The sequence below is a fragment of the Lampris incognitus genome, chromosome 8 (assembly GCF_029633865.1).
Source record: "Lampris incognitus isolate fLamInc1 chromosome 8, fLamInc1.hap2, whole genome shotgun sequence".
Taxonomy (NCBI): Eukaryota; Metazoa; Chordata; class Actinopteri; order Lampriformes; family Lampridae; genus Lampris; species Lampris incognitus.
The window spans coordinates 41,865,552-41,892,770 of NC_079218.1; the positions used below are offsets into that span (position 1 = coordinate 41,865,552).

At 45.4% G+C, this 27,219-nt stretch overlaps 2 protein-coding genes across 2 annotated transcripts in view; both read right to left on the reverse strand.

Moving 5' to 3' along the window:
* Positions 1-408, reverse strand: part of LOC130116569 (lissencephaly-1 homolog B) — a 30,114-nt gene extending 29,706 nt beyond the window's left edge. Inside the window, exon 1 of the mRNA XM_056284509.1 lies at positions 270-408. The gene's annotated coding sequence lies outside the window, so the exon portion shown is untranslated. The remainder of the gene's footprint in view (positions 1-269) is intronic.
* A 918-nt stretch (positions 409-1,326) lies between these two features.
* On the reverse strand, positions 1,327-25,966 carry LOC130116387 (clustered mitochondria protein homolog). Its single transcript, XM_056284303.1, has 28 exons — positions 24,202-25,966; positions 23,815-23,978; positions 23,392-23,563; positions 22,884-23,029; positions 19,109-19,231; positions 18,765-18,919; positions 17,957-18,082; positions 17,508-17,655; positions 16,815-16,907; positions 15,827-16,045; positions 14,427-14,602; positions 14,016-14,318; positions 13,701-13,858; positions 13,218-13,319; positions 12,970-13,070; positions 12,183-12,335; positions 8,371-8,433; positions 7,974-8,221; positions 7,769-7,853; positions 7,447-7,600; positions 6,574-6,713; positions 6,383-6,463; positions 6,092-6,217; positions 4,197-4,318; positions 2,464-2,557; positions 2,003-2,137; positions 1,757-1,830; positions 1,327-1,438 (listed from the first exon to the last, which is right to left on the reverse strand). Exons 1-28 carry the CDS (start codon positions 25,964-25,966, stop codon positions 1,327-1,329), a joined length of 5,538 nt encoding a protein of 1,845 aa, XP_056140278.1.
* Positions 25,967-27,219: the final 1,253 nt, after the last annotated feature.

Here is a 27,219-nt window from a genome sequence, read left to right on the forward strand (position 1 = left end):
TTGAGGTTCACAAGCGCGATCAACAAAGGTTGAGAATGTCGTATTAATGACAGCCAAGTGTTTATTTGAACGATTTCAGCCTATGAACAGACGCGCCTGTGACTGCTACGGTGTTGGTTAGCTTAGCTGTCGGCCTCTCCGCCATTTTGAGATCGGAACGAAAGAGAGAGAGCACGGCCACTGCAGGCAGATCGTTGTCAAAAATAAACAACTGTTTTTAAGTACCCAAACCAAAAATCCATATTCGCTGGGGAGGCCGTCAGACTCACCTTCTGCCGAATGGCGTGTCTCATAGTTCCCGGTAGCGTCAAAACGGGAAGTTGGAAATCTGTGGTTTTGGTCTGAAAAGAGAGTTTTCACATCACCCGGTCAGGTCTTTCTCCTCTCTGGTACCACCGCATTCGCCCCTGCGCGTCCGCGGCGGGTAACCGGGTACGCGCACGTCGATGTACGTTATGTGATCAGCGGCGCGCCGCGGGCACGCCGATCTCTTCGGAAACGCCATCAACTTCAATTATCTCGGTGGCGATTAAACGGTCATGCGGTGTTACTGTATTCAACTGAAGATGTGAGTTGTGTTTCGTTGCTCTACACAGTTGCATCGTTTAGATTGATTAGAACAACGCCGGGGAAAAAATCAAACCACGACACCTCAGTGGAGACTGGTTTATTTTCCGATCACTTCACTTTCACAGCATTTATTTTGATTTTGAAGTAGAGAAATAATCCGCTAGGCGTTCCATTCAAACAATTCAAGAATCGTTTACAACACTATGGTGCAACTCAGTGGTTATGTGGGGAACTGCAAGAGCGTTGAACGTAAATTTGTTCTGAATAGTAACAACGTGAACATTATTAGAGGGGCCAATGCATAGCCAATAGGCGAATCAATCTTGCATCTTGATTCAGTGGCAAGGCCCATGGGGTTACACATATCTTTTAAAATGTTTCATTTTGCCATTATATGTGTCAATGGTTAGGGTTATTCATTCTGCCATAGTCTTTTCACACTGTCCATTCCCTACCCCCAAGGAAGGAAGGTAACCCCCCTACAGTTAGGCTTCATGTTAGTTTAGGGTCTACTTCCCTTTTATACCATTTTGTTCTTATTTCCAGACATATTAAACAGAAGGACTAATTCCTTTGCTGCAAGTTTAGCAGTCATTTTCTGTCTTTTACTCCACTGTAAAGTAGTCGGCGTCCCATGAGTGTCCCGGTTAGCCTTGATTTCTTACTGTTGCTCCTCCTCAGATCATTTGAAGGGCTAACCGAATACACAGATATTACATTGCAGCTGTAGCTCCAGTGCTTAGCTCAATGAGGTTGTCAGTCATTTGCAGATTTCAAGTCTTTTGGCTTTAACTGGTTCTCCAGCTCCAGCAATTGAGCCTTGTCCTTCCCTTTCAACTTAGTCCTTAGAGCTGTGATTTCTTTTACACTAGACAGAATGAAAAACAGAAGAAAGCGAGGGGATTATGTATGGGAGACAATTTCACAAAACCAGTCATTGTATCATACCTTTTACAAGTATTATTATTGGAAAACGCACGGATTAGTATGCTTACGACTTTAGTGCCAGACTATTAACTTTGACCTTTGAACAGGATAATTGTCAGACATGTAAGCACTTTATTCAGTCAACATTGCAGTTGAATAAGGGGGAGAGTGCACTTGCAGCCACCACTTTTATACATATGGCTAAACTCAAAAATATCCTTGGAGATGTAAAAAATTGTGTAACCTTGTTATTGCTTACCTAAGTGGAATAAGAATGATGCCACAAGTTAGGTTGAGTTGCTGAAGAATCACAGGAAGGCTGGGTGTGGAAAACTTGAGAAAGAAAGAAAGAAAGAAAGCACTATGCAATACATCATACAGCAACATATTATTATACACGTTTGTGCGTTTATGTACATGCATGCATCTTGAATTTGTGTGTGTGCTCTGGCGAGCATGTACATGTGCATGCTTGTATGCATGAATATATGCTAAGTGAACATACCTTCGGTGGTGGAATACACGCACTGGCTGAGTTGGTGTAAATATGGTTGATAGCCTTCTGTAGATTGACAGCCTGCTGGGTGAGACTCTTCAGATACTCTGAGCTCTCCCTCATACTCTCATGGTTCTCACCCACCTTTATCCATGCAACAGCAAAGACTCTTATTAAGAACCTGCAGCATGTAGCATCAGGAATAACAAATACTAGCACCAAACTACCCCCCTCCCCTTTTTATTCCTTCTTCTCTTTCATTGTGGGGTGGTTGAGGGGGTAGGTGGGGTGTTATTCTTATTACGTCTGCCCCTTTGTGTTACCAAAATAAAATATAAAGATACACTGCACATACCCATCTCTTTCCATTTTGTGTTTTTCATGTGTCTACAAAAAAAAAGATGTTTGTGGGGGGGGGGGGGGCAGACAGGCAAAAATGCCATATACTGTAGGCTCCATAACATGCATACCTGGCTCTTGTATATTGAGTAAGCTTCCTTCTCATGCTGCAGGGCTGAACGAAACTCTCCTTTACTCTCATAGACAGTGGCAAGCAGGTGATGGCTGCACAGGAGCAGAGGAGCGGAGGGAGAGAGATAAGAAGAACATTAGCGCAACATGCAAGAAATTGAGAGAAAGAGCAGCAGGAGAAGGAGAAGATTGCACCAGCCATGTCAGAGAATTTACTCCTTTTTCTTTTTTTTGCCAGATTAGAGTTAGAGTTATAATTCTGCAGTACCATGTTTTTTGGCTGGACCAAAACAGCGGGGCCAGCCCCGCACATGCCGTTGTGAGTGAGTGAGTGGGTCAAGAGTGAGTGCCTGAGTGAGTGATGGAGTTTCACCTTTGGTCGGACGGCCGAGTTGGAGTTTGCTTTCACAATGACTTCGCGCGAACAGTTTTCTATTACATCATCAGCTGTTCACTGAACCAATGTCAAAACAGCTGCGTTTTAAACCTAGTCACACAAAAGCAGCCATTTAACAAATGTAGTCACGGTCCAGTCATACACGAGGTTTGAGCCCAGTCTTGTTTGTTGTTCTGGCTGAGTTAAATGCGCTGCTGCAGTCTTGCCCAGGTTACATGCGAAAAAGCAGCCATTGATGTTAAAACAAGTTATCTGGTGGAAGGTGAATCACAGAAAGGTGAATCAGTTCATCTGGACACAACGTTTGAGGGTGAAATAGTTAAAAAAAAACCCCACAAAAAACTGGTGCCAGGCTTGATAAAGATCCCTCCTTGAAGTTTCAGTAACAGCATATGACCATTATTTTTGTTTGCTTTTTTTGTTTTTTTATCTTATATTTTTTTGTAGACCTGCGCCTGTCTCTCTGAAGAACTGTAATGCTGAGCTTGATGGAGGGTCATGGTCTTAAAAGAAACTACACAATGTGCTCATCTCTACCTGTTTCTGCACTACAACCATGGGTCCCTAAATTTCAGACTTAGTTTTCTAAATAATGTATTTTTTTATTATAGCAATGGATAAAATCATATATTAGCAATAGATAAATGAAAATTTTGGTACCAGCTTGAAGTCAGTTGGACAATTTTGACCTAGTAATGGTAAAAAAAAAAATCTAAAATTTCACTTTTTTGGTGACACTGACAATGACCTTGACCAAATTTTGTTCAGAATTTAATGGATACCTTCTAGGTTGGTATCCCATAGTATCTGGCATTTTTGTTTCATTCAAGCCAATAGTTTTCCTGTAATGCACAGACAACACGCGCAGAAAAAAATCAAGTTAATTAAAATTAAGTGTCCTTTATTAATCCCCTTGGGGAAATTCTGTTACTGCAAACTAACCCATCCTAGCTGTGATCTGTGTAGCTAGGAGCAGTGGGCTGCCGCCTTCATGTTGCACCCAGGGACCAACTCCAGTTCTTTTCCCATTGCCTTGGTCAGGGGCACAGACAGGAGTATTAACCCTAACATGCATGTTTCCTTTGACGGTGGGGGAAACCAGAGCACCCGGAGAAAACCCACCACAGACATGGGCAGAACATGCAAACTCCACACAGAGGACGACCTGGGATGACCCCCCCCCCCCAAGGTTGCACAACCCCAGGGTTTGAACGCAGGACCTTCTTGCTGTGAGGTGACAGCGCTAACCACTGGGCCACCGTGCCAGCAACAAGCAGGACCAAAAACAATACCCCTGTCTTTCTTTGTTTGGCGGGGGTGATGACTTTACCTCACCTGTGTGCATGTTTGAGGGATGTTTCACCATGATATCTGGACGTTAAGATTAAGGCATTTTGTAGAAACTTCAGCGATAGCTCATACTCCATAAGTCCATGAAGCACCAGGCCCACCATACTCTAAACAGGAAGAGTGCAACAGGATATCAGTTAACACAGTTAACACATCAGTTAACACCCCAACAACAAAACGGGACTGAGTGTCATTGGGGTCGATCAAAGGATGGTCAGTTTCCATACATCTAAGCTTCTTATTTTCATAGACAGTGTCTACCACATCTTCTTATTGTACAAAAGAAGGGTGGGCTGCAAAGCCCGCTTTCTCTGTAAGAAGTCAGGTCTGTTTTATCTTAGTGTGATATACAGTGGTTCTTATTGCTAGCCATTCGTTGTGCTTTGGAGAGATTTCCTACCCAGCATTTTATTTTTTTATTTTTATAAAAAGAACAAAAGAAGATTTTCATGCATGGCAGAACAGTCAGATATTTGGTGCTATGATATATATATATAAATAAAACTTTGTTAAAAGAAACACCCAACGGTCGGGAAAGAGCTCAACAAATAAGGAGCAAAATAATCCAGTCAGTCAAGCAAATTCTTCATGAGACGGTACAAGCCTGTTAAATGCCATAACCAATCATCAGCTGTCAATAAAGCTACTCGGGAAAGGACATACCATTTACTGCCTCGTCATGCACATCACGTGCACAACGTCCAATGGCGAAGAGAGAGGTGCCTACATTCAAAAATTAAAAACACGTGATTGTTAACGGTCCAATGGGGGGTTGGTATTTGTCTATTGGCATGAGTTATTTATAATTACAAAATAGGTGCTTATATCTATGTCTGCAACTGCTGGCCCGTTCAGTCCTGTTATTCAATGTGGACATTTCTGGTTTGCAAATGATAAAATATTTTTCAGTCAGACATAGATTGCACATTTTACTACTGGTTGAATATGCTTTGTTCTTTGAGAGAATGTTCCAGGTGGTTGAATAATTAATGTTTCTGTCCGCCAATGACCAAATATAACGGCTGAAAGATGTTACATTCTTTAAATGGTTGTTTCTAAAGCTACACATGTGTGCATTAAACCACTTTTTGAATGTTCCCTCTGTTGGACTTGGACCGACGCATGTCTCTATTTTGCCGTTGTCATTGTTGTTGTGCACGTGATGTGCATGACGAGGCAGTAAATGGTACGTCCTCTCCCAAGTAGCTTTATTGACAGCTGATGATTGGTTATGGCATGAAACAGGCTTGTAGTGTCTCATAAAGAATTTACTTGACTCACTGGATTATATATATATATATATATATATATATATATATATATATATATATATATATATCCCCCCTTTTCTCCCCAGTTGTACCCGGCCAATTACCCCACTCTTCTGAGTCGTCCCGGTCGCTGCTCCACCCTCTCTGCCGATCCGGGGAGGGCTGCAGACTACCACATGCCTCCTCCAATACATGTGGAGTCACCAGCCGCTTCTTTTCACCTGACAGTGAGGAGTCTCACCAGGGGGACATAGCGCGTGGGAGGGTCACGCTATTCCCCCTAGTTTCCCCTCCCCTGTCGAGCAGGTGCCCGACCGACTAGAGGAGGTGCTAGTGCAGCGACCAGGACACATACCCACATCCAGCCTCCCATCCGCAGACACAGCCAATTGTGTCTGTAGGGATGCCCGACCAAGCCAGAGGTAACACAGGGATTCGAACCGGCGATCCCCGTGTTGGTAGGCAACGGAATAGACCGCCTTGCTACCCGGACACCCCTATGATATATCTTTTAAAGCAAATAGATAGTGAAGAAGAAAATGAAGACAGAAAAGGAAGGAAAATCAAAAACAAAGAAAAAAAATCCCAAAACATTCAGGCCTTACTCACATCCAATAGGGCAACATAAGGGTGGTCTTCTCCGCTCACAAGGAGAGAGAGGTAACGTGCGCGGTACAGGAGCCGCAAGGAGGTGGACTGCTGTCCGCCCGCAAAGCAATACAGGGCCAGGTATGTCTATACCACCAAACAAGACAATACTTGAAAGTGCAGAATACAGACCATAATGGAGTTGTGTTTGTCTCTGTGTATATACGACTTCAACGGGGACAATAGGATTTTTTTTTTAAATGATTTATCATGGTATGTAAGGTGCCTGGATGAGAGTATGAAGGAACTCACATAGTCCTGTATTGTCTGTGGCTGATCTATACCCTGCACTCTCTCACTTATCATGGCAGCCTTCTCCTGGTGGCTGAGGGCCTGCGAAGTGCACACAGAACGAGACAGACCCGCGAATAGAGAGGAAGAGATAATCACGGCTAACGAGAGGCAAGTCAAAGCTCATTTTGAAAGCCAAATAGTATATTTACATCTGCATAATCTCCCAAGACGTAGCTGAGCCGCCCCAGGAGACGCAGGCACATACATATGTCCTCATGGAGGACCCCGCAAACACTGCTGAAGAGGGTTAGGGCCTGGCTTATTAACTCGTAACCGTCTTTGAGGAGCCCTGAAAGAAAGGAAAAACCCCCAACATAAAAGACATTACAAATACCAGCTCCTCAAACGAGATACACAGACCAGATAAGTCCACATGAGGGCTCTAATCCCTCAGTAAGTACACCTGTCACATCCACTTCTCTCTTGTAGGGAAGATGAAGATGAAGGGGAGGAGGCAGTTCGAGGAGGGATTTTTAAGCCTTGAAGCAGCCAAGGTACGTTGTGTACAACTAGGAGCGCCGCTTAATGTGAAGGAAGCGGTCAGGATACTGTGGACATTGTGTGCACAGGGTACGCACAATGTCCAAACAGTGTGTGAGCTCACTGTTATGTGACAGGATGCACAGTAAACTCCTAGGAGGTGAGATAAATTTCATGTTTCCTCGTAGGAAAATTACATCGGCAATGGCAAACAAACTCAAAAACACTGCAAATGTGCAGATGTGAAAAACCAAGCCTAGACCATAGATTGAAAAAGTATTCCCAAAGCCAGGAAAATGGCGGGAAAAAAACAACAATTAAACTGAGTGCCATCCATTTTAGGTTCAGTGTGAGGAAATGACCCCCCCCCCCCCGCCCGCCCGCCCGCCTCGACAAAAGACCGCTTCACTTTCAACATCTTCCTCAGCATGCTGGAAGATGGTCTGTACACTGACATGGCCGCCATGCCAGCCCAAGTGTCCATGTACGGGGGTGTCTGTCCACATGTAAATCTTTTCTGCCGTTCTGCTCATGTCACCTACCCTGCTGTACTGCCAGCTGGGCCTGCTGCATGAGCTGTGTGGCATTGGAAGATGTGAGTTTGATGTGTTTGACCACGGGGAACATGTTGACTACGTCCTCTTCTCCGAACACCGGCTTGTGACGAGACTCAAATGCATATTCTCTCAACCGCACCTGTGCTCAGGTGGAGGAGGAGAAGGGTTAGAAGGGGTATGGGGACAGTGCTACACAGCGGGAATAATGGGCGGAGAGAGTAAGCCAAAGAGCAGTTCCAGAGGGGCGCGGTTCTTGAACTGAACGGGTCAAAGTAAGTTTAATGAGAGGCACCGAAACAGGTCTTACCTGGATACCTGTTTTGATGGCAAGCTCTCGTAGAAGGGAGGTCTTCTGAAGGCTGTGTTGCTCGATAACTTCTTCAATACTTTCACTAAACATAGAGAGGATGGCAGTGTATAAACCTGTCTCTCTCTCACACACACACACACACACACACACACACACACACACACACACACACACACACACACACACACACACACAAATATACCTATGAATTGTGTAGTGGTAATAATCTTTGGCCTCGGTCCTGATCTTGGCCCAGAGGGCACCGGGGGTCAGTCTGGCCCACAAACTGTCTGCCACCATGGCGACACGACTTCCGTGGCTACGCCGACGTCGGCTCCTGCGACGAGAGAGGAGCTCATCCGAGACGGAGTCTGGAAATGAGGAAGAGGAGCTCAGGAGGCAGTTCAGGAAGTGACTGACAGCAGCGGAGAAAGCCGCGGATTCCACACCCTGTGTGAAAACAGAACAACTATATGATTATTATATTGATATTGTCATTATGTTAATGACGACAGAACTTAAAAAACATTAAATTTAAATAAAAAACTGTACTATTAGTGGCAAGGTTAATTTTCGGTAGCTAGCTGAAAGCCTCTCACCTGTAGAAAGGTCTTGAATATGTGTTTTGCACTTCGGATGATCAGTTCACTGATAGAGATTCTCTGTAAGGGAATATTTCATCAGTCACTTAAAATGCTGGGGTTTATCGTGAGACCTGATTCAAAACTATCTAACTGCACTAATGGTTTTTATAAGAGCCCACAAGCTGCCAGCAGGCCGAATATCCTTTTACTGTTGAATCCATCCACTTCATTAATGTCTTGTTTTACCTTTTTGCCATCACTTAAATCGCTTCTCATTACAATTCCACACCTTGTTAAAACCAGAGATGGGCGGTGTTTCAGTTAAATATATTTTAAACACGTATTTAATTACTTTTGAGTATTTTGTCATTTGTATTTTGCTGGACAGAAAAAAAGAAGAAGATGTAATTTGTATCAAAATACTTTAAGAGCTTGTATTTGTGTATTTGAAATACTTAAAATTTATTTAATGTCCTTTTAGTCTCAAATAAAACACATTTTTATGCCCAGGTTTAAACTGTAAAAAACAAAACAAAACAAAACTGTACAACAATTAGCCTAATCAGTCTTTGGCTAAATGCAAGTGAATCACGTGACATGTCCTGTTGGGTCCAGCTACATAGTGAACTACCCTATTTCATTTGTGTTCCTTGTGACCAGCAGTTTGAGGAAAGAAGCTGCTTTGGTGTTTAGTGCAAATTTCCCCTAAGATAAAGGTATTTAAACAAAATATGGTCAGATAGGGGCGCCCTGATGGCTCACCTGCACATACCACATAAGGCAGAGTCCTTACCGCAGCTGCCTGGGCTCGAATCTGGCCCGGGCCCTTTGCTGCATGTCATCCCTTCTCTCTCCCCTGCCTTTCCTGTCTCTCTCTCGACTATCGCTATCAAATAAAGGTGGAAAATGCCCTCTAAATGACTCTAGAATACAACAGGAGGAAAGGGCAATTAGGAAACACATGTGCTCTAGAACTGGCAAATATACTTACTAGCTAGTGACGTTAGCATACCAGCTAACGTCACAGATACGCTCAGGACGCCTGGAACAGCGGCATGTCATCATATGGGAAGCTTCATTAGCGAGATTAATTGTTAGCAACTTCTAAAAGTAACTCAGGACAAAATTCATTTCTAACATAGATAGCTACATTTAGGCGTTTTATAGGGGCCATTCTTAATAGTTGTCAGGGAAATAGCATGCACAGTCCTCTTGAGGTTTATGATAACATTTTACAGTGTTTGCTATGCCAGGGGATAGTCAGGTTAGTAGTCAGGTAAAAAAAAATCATCATAGATTTTAAGAAAGCAAGTCATGTGTCATTTAAAAATCTTTCATTCTGATTTCACTCTAAAGCTAAATATTGTTAATCTTTTTGTAAAAAAAAAGTTTTATATTATGGAATATAGAGTAAATACTGTGGTGACTCGGCATGGAAGAATAAGAGAGACAGAGATCTTTTTCGCAACTCTCGTGTCCCATACACCGCACGACCCCGAGAATGCTGTTTAATTTTAACACCCAGTCAGAACTGAACGGAACTGACGGGACAAGAGAAGCAAGGGTGCACTTTAGAATGGCAGCTCCTGTGTCACACCGCATGACCCCAGGAGTGCTCTTTTATTCTGCCCCTCCCCATGGTTGCTGAACAATGGCTACCTGAAACTAGGTCATTACAGAACATGTACATATCAGTCACGGTCCTACAGTCAATCAGTCCGTCAACTGGTCATCTACCCAGTCCGAGCACATCCAAACAACAACACAACAATCAAAAACATGGAAAAAACATTAATAAAACAATGATTCGAACATTCTGTCCTGGTCATGGAACAACGAACCAACTCTTTACCCTTGTGGAAGTGCTGAGTGTATGGGAATTTGACCAGCATGTGTTTTGTGGACTTGGAGAAGGCTTAGGACCATGTACCACGGCACTCTGTGGGGGGTTGTGCGGGAGTATGGGGTACCGGGGCAGTTGCTACAAGCCATCTGGTCCTTGTATAACCAAAGTTAGAGCTGTGTCCACATTCTCAGCACAAAGTCAAGCATGTTTTTGGTAGGTGATGGACTCCACTAAGGTTGTCCCTTGTCTCCGATTCTGTTTTTGATATTTATGGACAAGATCTCAAGGCGCAGCCAAGGTGAGGAGTGTGTCCATTTGGGGAATGTCAAAATTGCATCTCTGTTCTTTGCATATGATGTGGTTTTGTTGGCTTCACCAGAACGCGAGCTCCATCGCGCACTGGGGCAGTTTGCAGCTGAGTGTGAAATGGCCGGGATGAGAGTCAGCACCTCCAAGTCTGAGGCCATGGTTCTCTACCGGATAATGGTGGATTGCTCACTCCGGGTTGGGGATGAGTTGTTGCCTCGAGTGAAGAAGTTCAAGTATCTTGGGGTCTTGTTCACAAAGGAGGGAGGGATGGAGCGGGAGATTGACAGGCGGATTGGTGCAGCATCAGCAGTAATGCGGACATTGTACCAAACTGTTGTGGTGAAGAGGGAGCTGAGCCGGAAGGCAAAGCTTTCAATTTACCAGTCAATCTTCGTTCAAACTCTCACCTATGGTCATGAGCTTTGGGTAGTGACTGAAAGGGTGAGATCGCAGATACAAGTGGCTGAAATGAGTTTCCTTCATAGGGTTTCTGGGCTCAGCCTAAGAGATAGGGTGAGGAGCTCAGACATCAGGAGGGAGCTCGAAGTAGAGCCGCTGCTCCTTTGCGTCGAAAGGAGTCAGTTGAGGTGGTTCGGGCATCTGATTAGGATGCCTCCTGGGCGCTTTCCTTTGGAAGTTTTCCAGGCACGTCCAACTGGGAAGAGACTCCAAGTCAATGGTCACTTTGACTGACAGAAACCACCCAGCATGCACTCTTGAATTTCCAGCCTCCCACCTCTGACACATCCCGATTGGCCACTTCAAATCTATGCCGTGGGGGAAATTTCAATGTAGGGGGGTTAAGGTCAGACCCATATTGAGGCTACTAAATGCTTAAAATGTGATATCAGGTTGTTGATAATGTATTTTTGTATTTTCAAATTACTTATATTTTAAACATATACATTTTCTCATACTAGTATTTTGTATTTTATTTTGATACATTTGATGAGCAAGTATTTGTAATTTGTAACAAGATACTTTTTGATGTATTTGTGCCCATCTCTGGTTAAAACCTATTATAAGTGTTTGGCATTATAAGGGAAATGAAATCTACAGTTTCCATTTTGGCCTCTGGGAAAAAAGAAAATAAACGAACAGCTATTCTTTCAGGATTCTGCATGATTAAAGGTACTGAATCAAAAATATCAAGATGCCAGAGTCATTGAAATCCATGAAAACAATTTAAAATATTTTTAACTTCTTAACGCTTTAAAGACACAGATGTCCTAAATCATATTTCATCACGCTGATGATACTTTCCTGAAAGGAATCAGATCTTTTTATCTTGAAAGGATGCACTGACATTTTTTTTAATTGTGTGTCATGTTTTTCTCATCAAACATGTATAACGTTACAGGTGACAGCATGGCTTGGTGTTTAGAGGAACCATCCTGTACCCTCGGGGTTACAGGTTTGAAACTCATACAGGAGCAGATATTTCAGATAACAGCCTTGTACATTTCCTGAAGCGTCCATCAGTAAAAGCTCTCCATCCTTGGTCTAGGACTAGACGATTAGTTTAGAAATATCATCTGTTATAACAAGACGTGTCTCACCTTCTGCTTGGCAAAGAATTTCAGTTGTGCGGGGCAAATTGTGCAACATAAGACTGACATTAGTGCTTAAAGGAAACATAAAGTGTGTTTATGTAAAGAGTGTGCATCACTACCTTTATGTGCCTGAGTCTCTCTTTCCCCTCCATCCTCTCCATTTGCTCCAGCAGGGTCCCAAGGTAGCGTATGTTCACACCCTGTTGGTGTAATGCTGCGGTCAGGGATGCTCCATCCATAGGCACAACCGTTTGGTCCAGACAGTCCCTCAGCTACAATATACACACGTTACACACACAACAGGGTTGTCTTTATCTTCAACATCACGTGCAACTTCACATGTATGAGGAGCTGGAACATTATTGTATCACTGTACACTCACCACTGCTGGTATGTATGCAATTACAGCCTCCCGAGTGAGGTCCTTTAGCCCCGCCCAACCCCTCCTTACTACCCTGTACTTTTTTTTTGCCCCCCCCATTTTTCTCCCCAATTGTACTTGGCCAATTACCCCACTCCTCTGAGCCGTCCCGGTCGTTGCTCCACCCCCCTCTGCCGATCTCGATTCATGTGGAGTCGCCAGCCGCCTCTTTTCACCTGCCATTGAGGAGTCTCGCCAGGGGGACATAGCACATGGGAGGATCACACTATTCCCCGCAGTCCGCCCCACCCCCTCACCCCGAACAGGTGCCCTGACCGACCAGAGGAGGCGCTAGTGCAGCGATCAGGACACATACCCACATCTGGCTCCCCACCAGCAGACACGGCAAATTGTGTCTGTAGGGACGCCCGACCAAGCGATCCCTGTGTTGGTAGGCAATGGAATAGACCACCCCTCTACTTTCTAACTATTGTTCCCAAAGACTAAAGCTGCCAAGGCTAGAATAAAAAAAAACAAAGACTCACCACTGCTGGAATCTGACTGGACAGGAGGAAGGCGGCAGCGTCCCTTAACACCCTCTTTTGTTTCTGAACTTCTTCAGCACACTCAGGGGGGAAGCGCAAACCTTAAGCCACGAGATAGGATTGGATTTGAATTTTAATTATCACCGTCCAAAATAATGTGAAAATATGGGTTTGCATGTTGTGTGTGTGTGTGTGTGTGTGTGTGTGTGTGTGTGTGTGTGTGTGTGTGTGTGTACACAAAGTTCTACCTGCAGAGCAGACATCAGGATTGAAGCGGATGTCGAAGCACGAATTGCTAATAGAGCCAACGGTCTTACAAGCATCCATGATCACCTGTCTTCTTTGAAAATCTACATAAGGAAAACACATTTTTGAACCTTTTTTATACTACTGCAAATAGCCAATCCTTAATGGTTTTCACACCATCATTCATAGGTCAGTGATGTACACCGGCACTTCCTGCATAAATGTTCTTTGCTCCGTACTGTAAATCTGTTCCACACATGAATCTGTAAATAATCTCCATTGTAAGAATTCACCCTCAGCTGGTAGAAACATAACATCTTCACAATAGAGATAATTGATCTTGAATATATTTTTTGATTTTGCTTTTATTCATGTTCTTTATTGCAATTTTTCATTCACAATTACCTACCACTTCATTGTTTGCTGTAATAAACCACAGTTTCACAGAGTTCAGCAATCTGTTCATCATATCTTATCTTATTCACCCATGTCTTCTCTTGCTGTGGCAGTGATCAGCTCTTCATTCTGCCTGATGTCCCTGTCCTGGGTCAAGGTGGCTGAATCACCAACCTGCTCCTGACTCTTGGGACCTCCTTCCCGTTGGTCGAGTCCCAGTGAAACCATATTGAGGAACATTTCATACCTATAACGTTGGGTGAAAACATGCGGTATATACTTTGATTTATATAGGTCAGTGCATCCCCAGTAGGCCAACAGCTGTATGGTAAGTTGCTTTCATATCCAGACACTGAAGATCTGAATGACGACATCAGACGCCACGTCTGCATTTTCCCTCTCACCTGTGCTGGACGAAGGCATCTATCAGCTCGGGTCTCAGACTGGACAGGCTGTGCCGATGTTGCCGTGGGTAACCAAACATCTGGCATTCTTTTGGCACCTCTTCCTGTTTGTCTGAGAACAGAAAGTTGACATCTGGCGGGAAGGTCCGAAGAAGGTCCAGGATGTAGTGTCGTCCATCGTTACCCAGGATGCCCTTGGTCTCGACGCCCGAGCATAGCTCCACTGGGCTGTGGTTGTGGTCGAGCACAAGGTGGCGATTAATTCTCAGGGGTCCACTGGTTTTATCCAGCAGCTCCAGAAACCTGTTGTGCAACACCATTTTCATCAGATATAGTTTTGATGCGGACTTACAACTTGGCCGTGTGATGTGAGTTTATGTTTTTTTTTCTGTGTAGGTGTGTGTTTGTTACCGTGGGTGTGTGAGAACAGTTTTTCCATTGTCATTGGAGCCATAGACCACAATCTGCTCCTGATTCTTCTCCAGTATCCCAGGAACAATGGTTTGTGCTATAACACGGTTACCGCGATAATCCACCACTGCTGTTCCAAGTGTGTGAAGCCCCTCTACGTCAACGGATGCATATGCCTGTAGCAGAACAACAGATGTGTTAAAATTTATTTTTAAATTACTTTTATAGAGTATAGATTAGCCAGCAGCCATACCAACATGTACCCTGGCTATGACAGAAGCTAAGCAGGTATGGGCTTGGCCAGTACTTGGATTGGAGACCTCCCAGGAAAACAGAGTTTCTGCTGGAAGTGGTGTTGGTGGGCCAGTAGGGAGCAGTCTTCCCTCTGGTCATAAAAAAAAAGGTCCCAGTGCAGCGACGGGGACACTGTGCTGTAGGAGATGCCATCCTTCAGATGAGATGTTAAAATTGAGGTCCTGACTCACTGTGGTCATTAAAGATCCCATGGCACGTATCACAAAGAGTAGGGAGTCCCCCAGTTTCCTGACAAAAATTCCCAGCCTGGCTTTCTCCATCTGGCCACCTACTTATCCCCCCAGTTTAATTGGCTCAATGACTCCTCCCTCTCCACCACAAACTGATGTGTGGTGAGCGCTGTGGCACAAAATGGCTGCTGTGCATCACCCAGGTGGGTGCTACACATTGGTGGTGGTTGAAGTGAGTTATCCCCTTCACTGTGAAGCACTTTGGGTGTCTAGATAAAGCGCTATAAAAATGTAATCCATTATTATTACTAACCGCTTTGGCCCTCCTTTTTTGGCAGTAATCCCTTTCTTTGTGTTATTTCAGGGTCCAAGGTTAAATATGAACATGGATAAATATCTGGAGTGGTTTCAGTCAGGAAACTTTTACTGATGGCTAACACTATTCGCCCTCACCCACATATTCACTATACACCAATCCAAATCCCCCCGCTACAGGGTGGGCTAATTAACTGGAAGACCACCAGTTTGTGCTTCTCATCCACTACTGCTGCTGTTGTCATATTTGAGGTTGCTGCTCACCCACCTCCGCCTGCACATGCAACCTGTTTGAATTCTATGTAATGGAACTTCCATGCACTCCTATGTCATATTATATGTGTGTGTGTATATATATATATATATATATATATATATATTGATGAGATAGTACACTAAAGGGGCAGCCACTGCAGATTAATTCAGCACCACAGCTAAAAATCCAATTGTCATTCTAAAACAATCAACTTTTTTTTAATTTTTCCAAATATGTGAGTTGTCCTTGATGAAATAGTTCTATATTCCTGATATTGTCTGTCTCCGCCTCACCACTCACTAGTTACTGCTCTTTGGCTTTGTGGGGACCGATGAATCTCTTACCTGCACCCCTCTCAGGTCACAGATGGCAGCAGCATGGGCAGCAGTGTTGCCCCCCAGAGGGCGGTAGTGGTCGGATATGTCGAAGCCTAGGCTGAAGAAGAGGCTGTTCCAGATAAACATCTGCATTCGAGGCTCCTCCGCTGGGTTTATCGCCATGACATTGCCATCGACAACTGCTATGGCACCTTGTGTCGCGGATGCAACAAAGTCGCTGTTGGTCTGGGTAGAGATATAAATTAATTATTATTATTATTATTTTATTTTTATTTTTTTGGATTCCCCCCTCCTTTTCTCCCCAATTGTACTTGGCCAATTACCTTATTTTCCGAACCGTCCCATTGCTGCTCCACCCCCTCTGCCGATCCGGGGAGGGCTGCAGACTACCACGTCTCCTCTGATGCACGTGGAGTCGCCAGCCGCTTCTCTTCACCTGACAGTGATGGGTTTCACCAGGGGGACGTAGCGCGTGGGAGGATCACGCTATTCCCCCCAGTTCCCTCTGCCACCTTAACAGGTGCCCCGACCGACCAGAGGAGGCGCTAGTGCAGCGACCGGCGATCTCCGTGTTGGTAGGTAACATACTATAGCTTATTGACGAGCGTCTTGATGGACTGCATTTCCCTTTCCTAGCTTTCATGACAGAATATGACCACTGAATGCTGGAATAATGAGACATCAGAGGGATCTCAGCCTTTATCTAAGCAGAGGGGTTGAGGATCTATAGTCTGGGGGAAAGCTTTACCGCATACATACCTTAAAGCTGACCGGTATACAAGTCATGTAGCGCTGCCCACTGAGCAGCGCTTGTATTCAAGAGGATCAGAGATCATTTATCTTGTACTCCTCCCATGCGGATCTTTCACACTTTCATAACCAGTTCAGGGACTCTAAATGGTGACCTATAGGTTACAGTCTGCTTCTCTATCCTTCGGTCAAACATGGTAGGGTAGGAAAGAAAGTTGCTGAGACAGCTGTGGTCCAGTCCCACCTTGAATATGTTCCTCTCTCTGTTCAGGCGCTCCTGAAGGTTGCTCCTCGGGAGTTCCCTGCAGCCCTGCAGCTCCTCATTCCAGTCCCGACTCTGCGCTCATAACATACACCATCACCACCACCGAGGACGTCAAATATACCATGTAAACATTGTATATTTACATAAGTGTGTGTACACTTCATGTCCCCCCCCATTTTCCCCCCTCCCCAATTGTATCCAGCCAATTACCCCACTCTTCTGAGCCGTCCTGGTCGCTGCCCACCCCCTTTGCCGATCCGGGGAGGGCTGCAGACTACCACATGTCTCCTCCCATACATGTGGAGTCGCCAGCCGCTTCTTTTCACCTGACAGTGAGGAGTTTCACCAGGGGGGCGTAGCGCATGGGAGGATCACGCTATTCCCCCCAGTTCCCCCTCCCCCCTGCACAGCCAGAGGAGGCGCTAGAGCAGCGACCAGGACACACACCCATATCTGGCTTCCCATCCGCAGACACGGCCAATTGTGTCTTTAGGTACGCCCGACCAAGTTGGAGATAACACGGGGATTCGAACCGGCGATCCCTGTGTTGGTAGGCAAAGGAATAGACCGCCACGCCACCTGGACTACTACTCCATGTTAACTATGTGCTTCACTAAGCTTAACTTCATGTGCATGTTGGCTGCATTTGGATGAGTATTGTGAGTTCACCACCTGTCCGGCCGTGTGCTCATCCTGGCCCATGCGGCTGGTGTGTGTCTCCTCCGCTCGGACACAGTCAAGGGTGTGGTCCCCTTGAGGGGCAATCCAGGTGTAAACTTGGAATGGAGTGGCTATGCGCTCGTAAGGGTGCTGTGAGACCCTGGGGGACAACCAGCAGTTGAAAACCAGTTTTCTGTTAGAAATCCAGAAATCTTTCTTCAAACTGACACGGAGGTTTGGTGAAGGGAGCGGCGTTTAAAAGCCAATGCTGCTATCATCCATAACCCCCCCCCCAAACACACACTGAAAGACTGGATGAATGGTGATGTTTCCATCCTTTTAAAGCAACTAGTGAAATCGATGCACACATTTTGCACAGAGACGTTAAGCACATTTCGTAACACAATGTAAAGTGTTACCGTGAATGTGGTTGCCAACCTGATTAGAGACAGACCACTCACCTCCTCTTCTGCAGGACACCGAAGTTTTTCCTGAAGACTGGACTGACCTGGCTTAACAGCTCCACCAGGGAATGGCATAGGGTTTTAGGAACCGCAGGTTTGGGGTTAAAGGTGAAGGCAGTGGACCTGGAACAACCAGTATCACAACGTTTGAAATGACCCAAGAGTCTACGTATTTTGAACGCAATTTGTTTTCATTATAATGTAAAATAACCCCTTCAAGTCTTGCTTTACAACCCCCCCTTTTTTTCTCTCCCTAATTGTACTTGGTCAATTACCCCACTCTTCCAAGCTGCTCCACCCCTTCTGCCGATCCGGGGAAGGCTGCAGACTGCCACATGCCTCCTCCCATACATTTGGAGTCGCCAGCCGCTTCTTTTCACCTGATGGTGAGGAGTTTCTCCAGGGGGATGTAGCACGTGGGAGGATCACGCTACTTCCCCCCCAGTTCCCTCTCCCCCCTGAACAGGTGCCCTGAACGACCAGAGGAGGCGCTAGTGCAGCAACCAGGACACATACCCACATCCAGCTTCAACACCCGCAGACACGGCCAGTTGTGTCTGTAGGGACGCCCGACCAAGCTGAAGGTAACACGAGGATTCGAACTGGCGATCCCCGTGTTGGTAGGCACGGGGATCGCCATGCTACCCGGAAGGCCTGCTTTACAACTCTTTGTATCACTTTGTTGTAATGTCTTTTTGCTTTTTATGTGCGGTATGTGGGGTTTCATCAAATCTGGAACTTTCTGAAGTAAACTGCAAAAGCTGCTGAATGTTCATTGAACGCTGAGCGATGAACAGATACCCACTGATTGAGGTAGAAGCCGCGAGTAGAGGAGGTAACGTTGAGGTCTCTGTCTTCCATGGTCACAATGTTGATGTACATTAGGTCTCCATGCATCTTTCTGTTCCCTGGAGGCGGATTCCAGCTGCTCATGGTCAGGACCCGCAGGCACTGCAAAGGCTGTTCAACAAAGGACCCAGATACCACCAGTAAGGTTTCAGAAGTAAACAAATTCACCATTCCGCCATCTTGTATTGAGAACTCATTGGGTTTCCTGGCACTGGCAGGGATCGTTCAGCTGGCAAAACAAGAACCTGAAACATGACGATATTGGAAATGGGTCCTCTATCACGAAAGCTGATCTCTCACCTTCCAGTCATCTCTCTTTGGGTGCAGGGGGTTAAGGGGGCGGTCCTTGCATCCGGGGAGGATGTATTCCGGAGGGCTGCAGTCAACAGACGTCTTCCCCGAAGAACGCCTCTTCCCAGCACTCTCATTATCTGCAGCGATGAATACAGTAGAGGATAGAGGAGGGGTTCAGTCGTCACAGGCAGACATACTTTGGAAGCACTTTACAAAGATAGATGGAATGGATGGATTCATACACACATACGTACATACGTACATACGTACATACATACATACATACATACATACATACATACATACATACATACATACATACATACACACATACATACATACATACATACATATAATAATAATAATAATAATAATAATAAAAGGAGGCAAAAGGATTTTTCCTCTTCAAGACTAAAGCACACGAAAACCTAGAAGCTGGGTTCAAAGGTAGGCTTGTTAAAATAGATTAGCCTTTTGCGCCCTCTAGTGTTCATAACTATGTACAACACTGGGAAACAACAGTGGGCAGCGATTAAGCGGGATGATGTGCAACGACCAGCCACTTCATTTGCTGTTTTCACACGTTCACCCAAACAGTGACGAGTTAATTAGTGAAATCATCAGTGGAAGGCCTATAAATTAATGCCTGCTAGTATTTAAGATGTTGATTGATATAATGGATGACATTGTTTAGGGACATTCATCGCTATGCCATGCTCAGCCCACTGTCTGCTTGGTCATTTGTCTTATTTGTTAAAATGTGGTGTTTGGAGGTGTCCATCCATCCTTTCATCCATGTTTTGTACCTGCTTACCCCTGTTGGACAGGGACAACATGCAAACCACCACCACAAGCCCCCTGCTGTGAGGCGTTGTTCATGAGATGCCATTATGATGTCAGCAATAAGTCACCTTTTGTGGTTTTCCTGTCATGATTTTTATGTCGTTGGAACAACAAATGACTTAGTCTTCTGAAGGGTACTTACAGTCTAACTAGAGTAAAGTGAAACTTACTGGGTTACTACTAACAGAGGTTATATTGTGGTTAGACTGGAGTAAAACATCCTATGTTTCCATCTGTGCATGAGTTTTTGGCAGGTCCATCCAGACTTTAATGATGCTTTTTCTTCCACTGACTCATAAACTAAACCCGCCTATATTAGGAGGGTTCACTTCATATTCCTCATGATTATTCTATCACATTTGCAGACATGCAAACACACTCACACTGCACTTAAGATACATCCACACAGATCCACATTCAGTGACAGGTGCACCCACCAAGTCAGCTTGTCATGTCGCCAAAGTTATGTACACAAGTATCATCAACCCCCATCCACATGTATACACAGCATAACAAGTACAGCTAGAAGAGTACACTCAGTAGAGGGCAGACCCCCACCAGGTGTATCTCCCCTTCTCCGGTGCTCGGACTTAGGCGAAAAACCAGCTGAGGAGTTAGCACTCAATTGTGATAAAAGGTTTTGAATCACTGCAACCGCGAGAGGCCCTTAATATACAATCATAACTGCACAACAATTAGGCTGAAAGGCCCAGTAGTATGTGAGATTAGCAGCAGACAGATACATGGACACACACAGACAGAAAGAACAGTGCTTTTCCTGCCATTATAAGACTTTTGTGCTGCGCCCAAGTCGATTGAATGGGAAATATGGGGGGGAAAAAGTTTTTATTAAGTAGCGCTCAAGCTAAAACATCTACCTCATAAAAATGTTTGGCCTGTCAGTCTGTGGATGTGCAGCCTCCCTGGCGGACCCTCGCACAAATGCTACCGCGTCCAACATGAACTTGCACTTTCCAAAAAGAAAAGGTTTGCTATGCGACCATTTTTGGTCTAATCCTAACCCTATCTTTGTTTTTATTTTTATAATAAAGCTGGGCAACCCCTTTACGGTCGCGCATGCGCGACTCACATCAACGGTTGTCTCAGATTGGGCAGCGACAAGTACCCAGCTAGCAGGGGAATGTTCCCACAAAGTTGTCTAACATTCCCTACAGGTTCTGCCTATGTTTTAAAGAAGATGTTTTCATCTAATGTTCAAAGAACATTTTAAGGATGTTTACCATTTCAAACAATGTTCCTCTAACGTTAAATGTTAACAAAGGAAGAACGTTTCAGGTGCAACATTCTGAGGATGTTTGGGGGATGTTGTTGAAGTAACAGGTTCTAGAATGTTCTTCTATAAAACATCCCTGCAGTGTTACATGATAACAAAGGAAGAACATTTGCAAAGCAACATTTTGAAAATGTTTTCAGGATGTTATTAAGGCCTGAAATTACAGCACGTTTTTTCTAGAACACGTTCCCAGAATGTTATCCTAGGAGGTTCTGTGGATGCACCGAAAACTTCCCGCTGAAAACACTAAGAGAACATTCTGAGATTATTTTTCCTAATATTGTCAGAACGTTTTTATAACAAAAAATTGCTAGCTGGGAATATGGAGCACTTCCTGTCTGACTGCAACCCAGAGGAAGTTGTTCCTTTATAACTTTCGCATTTTTTGGATTATCAAAATTCTTTTAATAACTTTTTTATCACGTTGCTGCCCGATCCGAGTCAACCGTAGATGTGAGTCGCTTAGGCGCACCGTTGACTTAGCAACAGAGAGCAGCACTGGTCGAGCGAGCTAGCGAGTGAATGAAGAGAGTGGGCGGCGATAGCGAGAAGAAACTTTTTCAAAAGTTTTGAATCACCGCAACCACGAGAGGTTTCATCATATGGCCATAACTGTGCACAAACACATTTAGGCTGATAGGTCCAGTAGTTTACGAGATTACACACACACATGCACGCATACACACACGCACACACACAACAGGGCATACTTTATCATGGGTTATATGGTTATTAATATGGGTTTATAAAAGTAATTAATTACTTGATTAATAAAAATACTTCTTTGGATTGCCAGGTTGAGGGCCTATGTAGGGAGAGTGTCCATAGACATTCTCTCGGAAACTATGTGATTCGATGAGGCTACGCAAACTCTTATATGGCAGCCTCACCAACAACTACCCAACCTTAATCCTAAATTTAACCTCTGTGACGGTAGGTGCTATCGCCCCTGCGTGAAAATGGACTAAAATGTATTTTCAAGTCGTGTTATTTGTACACCGTTTGCTGAGAATGTGGCTTGACAGTGCTTGCTGGTCACTTGGTTTTCGAAAGCCTGTGGAGACTCTAGTATTGATAAAATGTGAGCTCCAACCTGGCAACCCAAAAAGTGATTTTTATTAATAGGTTATAACATCCCTGTACTGATTCATTACGCATTACTAAATGCATTATTAACCATTAATGAATTAATTAGTTCCATCCATCCATCCATTATCTAAGCCGCTTATCCCAATCAGGGTCATGGGATGCTGGAGCCGATCCCAGCAGTCATTGGGCGGCAAGTGTGGAGACACCCTGGAAGGCCGCCAGTCCATCACAGGGCTGACACATTCACACCTAGGGACAATTTAGTACAGCCGATTCACCTGACCAACATGTCTTTGGGCTGTGGGAGGCAACCGGAGCACCCGGAGGAAACCCACGCAGACACGGGGAAAACTCCACACAGAGGACGACCTGGGAGGACCCACCAAGGTGTACTAACTAGTGACTAACTAGTGATAACTAATTAGTTATCACTTATAAACCTTTTATAAACTATGCCTCATTGTAAAGCGATACCCATATTTCCAATCAAATTTTTAACTTTGGAGGCTCGTGTGTAAGAGAAAACCTCTTGAAGCAGTAAGAGGAGAAAACTACATTACCCATCTCTCCTTGGGTGTAAAGGCTGAGGTAGGACAGTGAGCTGCCATTGAGTCCGTTGTGTGCATCCGTGGGATCAAGGCTCCTTAAAAGGTCCCGGACATGTCTCAGATGAAGGCGAGCATCACGCACCGTGTAAGAATCTACATGACAGGACCAGAGGAAGTGCACACGCTGCATTAACGATGAGGCGAGACGCGCTGTACAAAGGCTGAACGGCGGTCAAGACTGCACTGTCAACTGAACTTCCTACTAAGCTCTGAGCTCACAATGTCTGCAGCCACTGACTTTAAGAGCAACAAGAAAAAAAGATTGAATGCCTGATCTCATGAAAGGTCAGGGCCTTACAATGTTCTTGTCACCGCATAGAAAAGCAAATGGTGAGAAAAAAACAGAAACGGGGCTCGTGAGGAAGACCGAGGTGACTTACACTTGAACAGCATTCTCAAAACTCTGGGAGTATGAATGGAGAAAGACGAAGGAGAAAACAGGAGAAGATCGTTACCCTCCACCACCTTGACGAGCGCTCCCTCCTGGACGCCCTGGATTGAGCGCAGTTCTGCGAGGTTGTCCAGCACGGTGCCCCCTAGCTGTAGAGAGAAGCAGGTGCGGTGGCAGGTCAGCTCGTGGTCCATCAACACTTGATGAAGCTCCGCCACCAGCATCTGGCCTGATACCTGACATGGAGAGAGAGAGAGAGAGAGAGAGAGAGAGAGAGAGAGAGAGAGAGAGAGAGAGAGAGAGAGAGAGAGAGAGAGAGGGGGAGAGAGAGGAGAGAGAGGGAGAGAGAGAAGAGAGAGAGGAGGCAGATGTGTTAAAAGGAGTTAGGGACTGTAGAAGAAACACAAAATGAAGGGACGTAAAATGTAGGGATTAAAAATGAATGATAGTTTAAGGGGATGTGGTTGCAGAATCACATGTGACATACCTGTAGCTCAAATATCTCTGTTCCAGGAGCCTGGATTTTGACGCTAAATCCCATCTCGTGGAGGCTGACCACTTCCTGGATGCCTTGTTCCTCCTCCTCCTTTGTGGTATGTGACACATCTGAATTGTCATTCATGGACGTTTCATCACTTTTGCCCAGTGGTGCTGTTGGTGACAATGGTGATAATGGTACAGAAGAGAGGAAAATGACAGGTGCAGAGATGACTGCTGGTTTAGTGCTGGCATGTTGAAAGACCACAAAGAGATTGCTTAAGGACTGGATAAACAAACTCGCACACAACCATTCCAAGAATTAATGACAACAACTGTAAAAAAAAAACAAACAAATTCCAGTGCATGGATGAATTTAGTAAGTAGGGCCGGGTACCTTTGATACCCGAGGCTGCCGTAAACAGCTTGTCGACTAAAAACAAAGTGAAAGGCTTCCTTTCAGCCCCTCCCTCAGTCGTCTCCAACTCTACAGCATCCTGCAGGCCGGCCTTGTCCTCATTCTGCTCCATCTTAGTGGGGCATGGCTCTGTCTTCCTTTGGTACTGCTCAACACAAACACTGATCGGGTCCACATGCTGAGCTTTCTCTCCCGTGCTGCTCAGACTGCCCTCGGTCCGGATGCTATTCTGCCCCGTATGATGAACTATCTGCTTTGTATGGATGTTGTGATCCGATGGCTCAGCATTCTCATCTGTCTGAGAAATCCTCTGGTCTGTGTGGTCTGTGGAGAGATGAACTTTCAGTTTTCCTGCAACACTCTGCGCCATCTCATCTACATTCTGCTGCATGTGAACAGTCCCCTGTCCCGCCTGTTCCACATTCAGGTTTGCCTGGTGAGTGTCCTGATCTGTCTGGCCTCCATCTGTATCTTCAAGATCAGAGGTCTCTGTTGTCTGTGTTTCGAAGTTGTCGTGGGTTTGTTTGGTTACGTGAACATTCTGCTTGGTCACAACAGCTTCCTGTTTCTTTGAAACACGATTTTGTTCCTTTCTATTTACACCCTCTTCTGTCAGCAGCATCACTGAGGTCTGCTCATCTGGGACATGCCCCTGTGTCTGGGAGGTGCTGTGATCTGTCCAATGAATGTGTGCAACTTCCTGAGCGGTAGTCAGGTCCTTTATGGCAGCATTCTGCTGCAACTCAAACACATAGCCTTCTTTTGCATCCTGCCTGCTATCAGTCATCGCCTCTTTTATAAGTCCAATAGTATGGTATCCAAACGACGAACTTCCTTGTGTTAACGTGGTAGTTGGTTCATGATGTGTGCAGTTGTTATTCAGTTCTCCTTTCTCACCTTCCTTGTCTGATTTCCCAGGATCCAGCGTGCCTCCCTTGCTCTGCAGCTCCATCTTTGCTGACACCTCTGATCGTATATAAACCTTTGCATCTCTGTAGGCCTCGGCATCTCTTGACGTCTGCTTCTCTGATGGTATTTTTGTCCTCGTACATTTCTCTGGACGCATATAAGATAACATTTGTGTGTCTAGATTGGCCTGTCGCAGCTTCTCCACCTGCTTTTGCACTTCACTTTCTCCCCATAGAGAAGCCACAGTCCCCTCCGGAGTCTCAGGTTCAGTTTGTGGCCTTACTTCAGTGTGCGTCCCTCTCTCGACATTCCTCTTGCTGAGAGTTGTTGTCTCCGTTCGCGTGTGTACCTCTGCCTCGCACTCTGTCTGCGTCTGCACCCCCGTCCCAGTCTGCGTCTCCACTTCCGTCTGAGTCTCCACCTCGGTGTACAGCCTCATTCTCCCCCCACTGCTCCTCACCCATCTCTCATCCCCTATCTCGCCCATTCTTACACCCTCACCACCAACGCCAGTGCCTCCTGCTCCTCCTTCCTCCCCATCTTCCTCAGACACCAGGAGACACACCATTGGTTCAACCAGGGCCACGTCTCCCCCCAGGCTGCTGCTAAGGATGATGTCAGGGAACAAGAAATGATCTCGCTCCAGAGTGGCATTGGTGACAGCGGTGGACGAGGTCAACATGTCATCCTCCAGGTCATCCGGCAGGGTCGGCGAGTCACATTCGCTCCCCTCCCTGGATAGCAGAGGGGACCTCTCTGCCTCGCCCCTCGTTGAAGCATCCTTACCCCAGATGCAATTTAGTAACGTGTGACAGCACTGGATGGCATTTCCCATAATGCTTCTGCGTGCGATGCAGGAGTACAGTTGCTGATGACCTAAGGGGGCATAGACCACAGAGTTTACATATAAAATCTACATTTCGGGCATCGAGCAGACACTCAAGTTGGATTGAAAAACAAATATAAGAAACTCTTGCACACATAGTGGGCATGCCCAGGGTTTGTTGTTAATTTGCTAAGTTTGGTGTAGCAAACTGTTGTGTGTTCCTGTGTGTGTGTGTGTGTGTGTGTGTGTGTGTGTGTGTGTGTGTGTGTGTGTGTGTGTGTGTGTGTGTGTGTGTGTGTGTGTGAGCGAGAGGAAGCACACTTGCCAAGACAACAGCTGATGACATAAAGATTATGTTCTATGAATGTCACTGCACATCTTGCAGTGGTTTCACTTTCCAGTAGCTCAGACGGGAATACCTTGGATAAGCAACCTCGGTGGAAGACCGCTGGAGTGGAATTTGCTGGAAACCCAGAGCAAAGATGTGCAGGCAACCCAAGCACCACTTGCAAGTCCGGAAACTGACCCAGGAAACAAATTTGTTAGGTTGTAACTGTTAAGGATATAATGCAAGATCTGCAAACAAGCAAATACATTCTCCAATAAATACATACAAAAGTACTGTTGTGATAATTGAGCACCCTCAAGATATACCAGGATAATGAGGCTAGGGAACAAACAAGGAAAGGAGACAGCGCACGCATCATCCTGTCATCAGCTCATCTAGTCCATATAGTTAAAGGATACAACAAAATGAAACAATCATGCTAATAGAGTGGGTCTGCAGGCCCTACCTGCTGGTGTGGAGAGTTGTAGACACTGCTGGTCTATACCTTCTTCTTCAGACTCCTCTGCTCTTCCTCCTCCTGCTAGAATATGAGTGCTGAGGTTCCCAGGCTTTCCCGCATAGCAGGAGTCTCCCCTCCTCCTAATGCGAAGCCATGTTACACAAGCTGGCTGGCTGTGCAGGTGTATGTATGTGTCCTTCTCTGCCCTTCATGGGATTATCCTGGACGTGGAAAGGCTGAAGAGGCGCTATGAGAGAGCCCGTCGGCCCTCCAGTCAGCAGCGCACTCGGCCTCGCTCTCTCTCCCTGTCTCTTTAACTAACACACACACACACACACACACACACACACACACGCACACACACACACACACACACACACACGGTTAAAATCTACTTTGGTCCAGAAGAGGGCGACCGCTCCATTTCTAAGTGATGTAACTTCCTGTATCCATACTTTTGGACCCATGCACTCT

Excerpts from the sequence above, each read along its gene's own strand:
- LOC130116387 (XM_056284303.1), bottom strand. The coding sequence starts at position 25,966 with ATGGGAAATGCCATCCAGTGCTGTCACACGTTACTAAATTGCATCTGG. Across the intron at positions 13,320-13,700 it reads CACAGCAAGAGAAGACATGG|ATTTTCAAAGAAGACAGGTG; the intron begins GTGAATAAGATA and ends TTCCTTATGTAG. Across the intron at positions 1,439-1,756 it reads ATCATTCTTATTCCACTTAG|TGTAAAAGAAATCACAGCTC; the intron begins GTAAGCAATAAC and ends CATTCTGTCTAG.